The sequence below is a fragment of the Apium graveolens genome, chromosome 3, assembly GCF_009905375.1.
Source record: "Apium graveolens cultivar Ventura chromosome 3, ASM990537v1, whole genome shotgun sequence".
NCBI lineage: Eukaryota > Viridiplantae > Streptophyta > Magnoliopsida > Apiales > Apiaceae > Apium > Apium graveolens.
The window spans coordinates 6886096-6894379 of NC_133649.1; the positions used below are offsets into that span (position 1 = coordinate 6886096).

The 8284-nt window shown below is 30.4% G+C and overlaps 1 protein-coding gene across 11 annotated transcripts in view; it reads left to right on the plus strand.

Moving 5' to 3' along the window:
• Window positions 1–3711, plus strand: part of LOC141711529 (transcription factor MYB15-like) — a 31272-nt gene extending 27561 nt beyond the window's left edge. For all 11 annotated transcript variants that reach the window (XM_074514033.1, XM_074514032.1, XM_074514040.1 and 8 more), the window contains 3 exons: window positions 1564–1843; window positions 2116–2245; window positions 2557–3711. In XM_074514033.1, coding sequence (XP_074370134.1) covers window positions 1708–1843; window positions 2116–2245; window positions 2557–3349 — 1059 coding nt within the window. In that variant the 5' untranslated portion in view covers window positions 1564–1707 and the 3' untranslated portion in view covers window positions 3350–3711. The remainder of the gene's footprint in view (window positions 1–1563; window positions 1844–2115; window positions 2246–2556) is intronic.
• The last annotated feature ends 4573 nt before the right edge of the window (window positions 3712–8284 follow it).

Below are 8284 nucleotides of genomic sequence, written 5' to 3' on the forward strand. Positions count from 1 at the left end.
GTATTATTGACTTTTGTAGTTGGCACCACTACGTTTTTGACATATATCTTTGAGTAGTGCCAGAGACCCAAAATTGGGTTCAAAAAATAGTTCCAAAATGATGTGGCATTGGTGATGTGTCATTTGGACTATTTTATTTGGAGATATTGATATGAATGCATGGTGTCAATCTTATTGATTGTGAGGTGACCAATCAAAATGTCACGTGGCATTTTGGAACAGTTTTGGGAACCGATTTTGGGTACCTATCATTTCTCTATATTTTTACTTTTCTAAATTTACAATACCTTCCGGTCAAACATTATAAGATCTTAGAAAGTACCTATATGACCCTCATATAATATTCCATCCAACATTTTTTGCCTTCTTTCCTCAATCAACTATGTACTTTCACAAAATAGGTAATAAAAATTCACTTTTACAAACAATTATGAGTAAGTACGAAAGATAATTCATAATGATGGGAAACTTATTGTTATTGTGATTTTAATGAATTGAATTGTTAATTCAAATTAATTAATAAAGAGGGTTTATTAAGTTTGTAATGCATTTCGAAGAAAAGTGAAATGTATTATAACTTGAATTGAGTAATTTATATGAGTGGTGATTTAAGTTTATTATGTATTCGTGAGATGTATGTATTCGTGAGATGTAAATTGTATTAATCGTATTTTAGTGAATAGGTTGAGAGCTCGATGTCAAGCTGAGACATGTAAAATAAAAGGAGAAGGTGTTTTAGTTTAGGTTGATTGACTATCCGAAACTTATGGACAATTACAGGTTTAAGTATTCGGAAATTTTGAATAGGCAAGTAATCTTCAGATGATTAAGTTGAGAAATATTTATGATAGATGGAAACTTAAAATATTATTCTTTGTATTTTGAAAATATGTTAAAACTGATGAGTATCTTGTTTGGACATTTTTGCTCCCTATGTTATCACTGTACTCGTGACTTCCGTGGCTAGTCTGACAAATGTTGTTTTTTACTCTTATATGTCATGGTATCCTCATACGTTTCTCGGGCGTTTTACTAAAAGAAAGGTACTGTTAGTAGAATTAAAAGTTTAAACGTACCCCAACTTCACATGTAGGATTGAAAAAAGTAATCGCACCAACTTTAAAAGTCAATAGTACAATGGTACCCCGTTGAATATTCATCTAATATAATTTGGTATAAAGATATTCAAATTGAATATGCAACTGTTTATCACTTTCACCGTACCATTTAATTGAAGTTTTTGACACGTATATTGAGGTGTAGAAAGTCACGCTTTTACATACAGTAAATTTTATTTCAAATCTTTCTATCAAATAGAAATTTAGACTCTAAATTATATTTGATTTAAGAACTAGAGAATATTACCAAGTTTAACTATAACAATTTTACACCTCAAAACCGTGTCAAAAAGTCAAATATTAGTTAAATTAAAATGAAACGGAGGTAGCACTTTTCAACGTGATATTAATGGTGATTTATAGAGGGGGATAAAATTATCTAAAAAGAAATTTAGTTGCTGACTTTTTGTTAAAAATATTAAAGTAGATTTTGTATGGTTAGTAGGTAATCAGCGAGAAGTTATTACCCGAGTATCTTCCATTGGTATAAATACCCACTCTGCCACTCATTCTGTACAAAAGAGCTTCTCACGTCTCTTACATATATATACACATATTCTATATATTAAGAGAGAAGGAAAAGAGATAGATGGAGAGGCCACCTGTTGCTGAAAGAATGGGAGAGCCAAAGAGAGGACTGTGGAGTCCTGAAGAAGACATCACATTGGTGTCTTACATTCAAGATCACGGTCCAGGCAATTGGAGACTTGTTCCTAAAAATGCTGGTATATATATGTATATAGTCTTTAATTATTTTAATACAATAATTTGTTGAAATATATGTAAAAATTGTACGAAATAAATGAAAAACAAGATCATCCGATAGTCCTTGTAGAAGTAGAAATTCTTTTCTTTGAAACATAAAGATGATGTTTTGATGTTTACATTACTTTCTTTTTTTTCTATTGTATCACTCTTAATTTTTATGGTTCACTTTGTGAGTTTTTGTCTACTTATATATCCTGATCAGTTATGTACATTTTATGTGATTTGACAGGGTTGCAGAGGTGTGGTAAAAGCTGCAGATTGAGGTGGAAGAATTATCTACGGCCTGGTATAAAACGCGGAAACTTCACTCCTGCGGAAGACATGATGATTATCCGTCATCAAGCTATCCTTGGAAACCGGTACGGGCTCCGGGACAATTAAAAGATGAATTTATTGGCCTATCTCTTTTATAAAAAAAATTCTGAAAAGGCCCCTAATTATTTTAAACAAGTATTTAAAAAATCTTATTTATGATATCGAAAATATAAATTCAGATTCAGATTTAAGTCTATACAATTACAAGTATGAGACAAAATGTGCATTTGTACAAAAAAAAGATTTCTATAAACAATATTGACCCGATTGGAATGTATTATTCTTTCTTTAAATGTATATTTTAATGTTAATGGAAATAACAATGCTAAATTTTTTTGGTCGCATATACGTGTAGATGGGCTTCCATAGCTAAACACCTGCCTACTAGGACAGATAGTGACATCAAGTACTACTGGCATACCCATCTGAAGAAGAAGCTGGGTACAGTTAATAGCTTTGGTGATGAGAGAGAAAAGAACCATGAAGGCTCTAAAAATGGAGATTCTGTTACTATTGGATTGGACTACCTAAAGGCCTACTATGAAAAGAGGTTTAAGAATGCAACAGGAGGGAACTTGATGACTACTAGTCCACAAAATACTGAGGAGAAGAGCGTTTACAATGACACTGGAATCTCTCGCCTGACATCGATTGAGAATTGGATGCTTGAAGATTCTTCAGCACCTTTTCCTCAGCTTCTTTCTGCTCCGGCTCCTGATCATCAGGCTTTTCCTAGTCCGGCTCTTGCCACTGTTCCTCAGGATCTCTCTGCTTTGGCGCCTCTTCCTGTTTCTCTGGTTTTCCCTGCTCCAGCTCCTGCTCAGAGTCCGATCGGACTGCTTGAAAATACTTCCACATATGTTCCCCTGGTTTTTCCCTCTATGGTTTCTGCTCCGGTTCCTCAAGTTTTCCCCACTCGGCTTTCTGCCACTGTTACTCAGATTCCTACTGCTCCGGCTCCTGCCCCTGTTACTCAGGTTCCTCCTGCTTGGGCTCCTGCCCCTTACTCTCACTCCCAGTTTCTTCCGGCTCCTGCCCCTTTTTCTCCTGCTCCTAGTACCACATCAGGACATGAGGATCGTGATGACATGCTCGAAATGTTTACTCCCTTCCATGATGGTCAGATTTCTTTCGACCCATTTTACTGATCATCCGATGGGTAAATTTAGGTCCTAGTAGCTCTACATGGATGGATGCCAAGTGGTTGGGTGATAATGGGCTAAAGCTTTCTTTCCTTTTAATTTCAAGTTGTGTTATGGTGCTTTTTACTTTTCATTGCTTGTTTTGGATCATCTGGATTCTCCTAAGTTGAGACTCAGTACTATCAATCTCTGTGGGTTTTTAATTAATGTGTTTTTTTCTTTTTGCTAGTTAATTACAGTTTTTTTAATCGGTGCAAGGAATTAAACGATTAAGTGCAATTGTTTTAGTATTTTAATTATGGACTTATGGGTGGAACACATTTTTTCAGCAATCTGAAATTAATTGAAATAGTGACTTCGGTTTATTACTTGGACATTTCTTATACTGATTTTTATATTGTTTGAGAAATTAGCTTCAACAAGTTTGACATTTTTCAGCATTACCTTCTAGCTAATCCAAATAAACTAATTACGATATAACAGTTTTAGATAAATAGTATATATATATATAGGGTAATGATAAAATACAAAATAAAATTAAAATAGAAATTTATAGTTAATCTAAGCCATTACATCTACTTAATCTAATGGTTCCCTAAATCACCCCACTCAACTACCCTGCACCCTCCCACACCTAATTTCAGCTTTTCCCCTCCGTTTTTAATTTGATTTTTTCTGTCAAACCGTAAGTTTTTTTAAATCAGATTTCACAGTATTTTTCTACAACTCACAACGATCGATTTGCATACCATATGTGTTATATTTCGAAGTAATTTTTAATAAAAAATTATTTGGTTCCTAGTTTCTATTCTAAATTGATTTATATTGGAGTAGCCCTATATATATATATATATATATAACATGAAGTATACAATATTATAATATGAAGTCTTATTTTAAAAATATCAATTATTATTTAAAAATAAAAAAACATACATATTTTTAAGGGATATCTTGGGCATTTGCTTATTTTTGAGTAAAATCCTAAATTTTCGATTTTAAAATCTAAAATGCAGCACGATCGAATTCAGTTCGGTTTCGCTTTCAAAGACCTTAGTTCATTTTAATCAATTCAATTTCAGTTTTAAAACCGAAAAAAAAATTAAAAAAAAATAAAGGTACAAATTAAGTAAACAAAACTCAATAAAATATTATTTATCCTACGAATTACCGTATACAATAAAATCAGTACACTATAACAAATTCTACGATTTCCCGGAGAAAATGATGTTTTTGAAAAAATGTATGACTTAAAAGTGAGTCTGGTAAACATAACCGTAATTTCATGATTTGCGGGTCACCGCTAAAGTATTCGTAGGTTTTTTGGACTAAATAACTCGCCCCTAAATCTATTAATACAAATATTAATATTTAATTAAAAGAAATATATACGCTATAAGTCGTGTACTCGTAGGGTAAATACAAAATTGACACTAAATAAATTTCGATTGTGTAGTTTCGTTCATATACTTTCGTGTCGTGTACCCAAAATATAGACATAAATACTAAAATTTTCGTGTATTACCATGTCCTATATTCCACGTCGTGTAATAAATTGTCGGATTTAATATATTATATCTTTATATATTGGGAGTCATGATATGTGACGACCAATGTAATAATGTTCGTTAGATATTAAAATAAATTGATGAAACAAATTACATAGGTTCGTTAGAAATTTTTTATTGGATAATACTTTTAATCCATCTCTAAATTAAACATTGTTGAAGATAGAGCCAAAATAAAATAACTAAACCCGTAAAATTTATATTTATTTTGTGTTTTCACTTTAAATTGATTCTTTTTTATATACAATTTCAAATTAATAAATAATTTTAAAAAGAGTGCATACAAATTTTTTATTTTTGCTTTAAACTAAGGTACACAAATTGTACGATTTTGAATTTTTAGGTGCACATCTTACATTTAAAAAATAGCATCCGGTAACGGTGTTAAATGGAATTGACGGTTGTACATAAAATGGACATCTTTTGTTAATTTCGGATACCAAACTACATGTACACAAGTTGCAAAATTTAAAGTTTTCATGTAAACGTCTTGAATTTTACTCTAAAATAAATTCTTCTTTTGATCTTTTGACTTCGCTAAAATGAAAAATAAAATATTAAATAGCTAACTTTTTTTGTTAAACTAATATTCATACCTTTCCATTTGTTAAAGAATCAAATAGATTTTATACAAGTCTACGAGATATATAAACAATAAATTACGTTTGACATCTTTGGTTTTTTTTAAGTTTTAAAATAATTTTATAATTTTATATGATTCATTAGTTATTACAAAATAAAAGTTCAAATAATTTATATGAGTAGTAAATACATGTATACTATGAAAGTTTTGTAGTCGGCCGATCAGTACTAGTTACTTGGTGAAATTACGTAATTACCCTTCTTAATTTATATTTACCCAATTATCCTTAAAAGTAATAATTCGTTTATCAAACAACTACTTAAATATGGCATCATACATGACAACCGATGCAGCTGTTGTTTTTGCGGAGGTTATGGCAATCAAGGAAGCGTTAAGTTGGATTAAAGCAAAAAACCGGTCTCCAGTTCAGCCGGAGTCGGATAGCTTGGTGATAATACAAGCAATCAGAAGCACAGTTTGTATATTGTCACCTCTTGAATCGATAGTGTTTTCGATAGGTGAGATGTTCCAACTAATGTTTTGAATATTTTGTGAAGTGGGTGTTGATCGATAAAATATACTGGTCGTCAAAAAAAATATGGCATCATACATGACAATTATATACCCCAACCCCAATGTTTTCCAAAGGACGAGATTCTGTTTTCTTTTAAAGATACCTGATTTGATTTGCTTCCTTGGCAAACTTTTAGATATATCACCTTTACAACCCTCTTTATTAATATTTTTATATTATTTAAAAATATTAATAAATTCTTTTCATTAATATAAAATAGTATATAATTGATGAGATTTGAATCATGAACCTTATAATATATTTTAAATAATATTAATATTTATATTTGTTATTGGCGGGATTCTAACCTGAAATTTGGATAGTATATAGATAATAATATAAATATTTGTTATTTACAGGATTCGAACCTAAGAATTTGAGTAGTATAAAATAATAATATAAATATTTGTTGTTGGCGGGATTCGAACCTGAAAACTTGAGTAGTGTATATTATTTTAGTATTTGTATCAAATGATCCCGATCACTTAATTAAAAGATTCGACGGTCATAAATGGGTATAAGCAAATCAACCAAAAAAAGAGCATATACCAAAATCTACCTTATTTCAGTTATTATAATATAATATAGATACTGTTTACCATTTATTTAACGGAAGAAGTCTTTACTTATAATTACAAATATGTCTATAATTAAATATCCTTACTTAATAATTTAATTATTTTAACTTAATTAACCTTACTTAATTAATATGTAAAGTTATTTATTTAAGTAAAACACATAAACTTTTTCTTCCCCAAACTAAAATACCTCTTTTCCCAAAAATATCACGGCAATTCACTTTAATTATATATTAAAATTACTAATAACAAACTAATCTATCTATATGTCTATATATACTATATATACCATATTATAATAGACGAAAAATTAAAAGTTTAGTTGTCGATACATATTTTTGGTACATGGTCATTTTACCAAATTACTTTTAAAAAAAAAATTTACATAATTACTCTTAATTATTTTACATAATTACCTTTACTTTATTTAAAAGTTTTATTAGCTTTAGTAATAAACTTATAATAGAAAAAAATCTAAAAAAAATTCAATTATAATACGAGTTACCTTTTTTATTTTTCTCAACTAAAACAAATCCTCCAAAAATCATGGGCAAGTCTATTTATTTTATTAAAACAAAATTAAAAAATAATTGATTAGTCAATATAACAACGTTGAACTAAAACAAATCTATACATATTTTCATCTGGGATAAAAAAAATATGTAACTGATTCATAAGGGGTGAGCAGAAAACCGCATAAACTGCAAAAACCGCCCGCACCACACCAATCCGCACCGCAAAACGCGGTTTTTAATTTTCGTGTTGCGGTTTGAATTTTTAATAAACCGCACAGTGCGGTGCGGGTTGTACTTTTTAATTTCTGAAATGCGGTTCTGTTAGGAATATGTTGTGTACTTGATGTTAACTCAAACAAAACACTAAGTAGATTTTAATTAACTGATTTTGTAGCTCTCAACGGATGATCATTTCGACATCCGTTGAAAGAGTAGCTTATGTACAATAAGATTAGTAGCACATTTCTGCATACTTAAATAGCTTAGTGAACTAGATCCTTGTGAAATATTTAAGTCATTTTGACTACTAGATTGATATGCAAGATAGGTTGGTTAATTGTAAATAGTTGATGCCTTGTAATCTTGTATAAATGAAATAGAGTTAACTGTCAAGAAGATAGTCTCAACGGATAATTCAGAAAGCTTTAACGGATGCTCAGATAAAACTTCAACGAATGATCTACATAGTTTTAACGGATGATCAGCCAAAGTATCAACGGATGATCAACCTCAGTTTCAACGGATGATTCAATGAAGTTTCAACGGATGTTCAAATTAAAATAGCAGTTGATAGTGACTTGACAGTCACATGCGGTGGTTGTATGCAAATGGAATGTGGCAGTCTGTTTGAAGGATTTAGAGAAAAAAAGAAGTAATTCTATTTCCATGCTAAATAGATGATATTCAAGGCACCTGAAAAGAGAAGTGTAGTAGCATAAAGTTAGACTAGATATGATTTGTCTTATTATCTTATCTTTTTATCATGTAACTTGGTGATATATAAACCAAGTGTAGCAAGTTAAATTGTATCCAAGAAAGTAAGCAATTACCTGAGAAATAGATAAGGCAAAATCTGTAAAGAATTTCTCAGTTCTAGTTCTTCAACTTGTAAGCAGCTATGTTC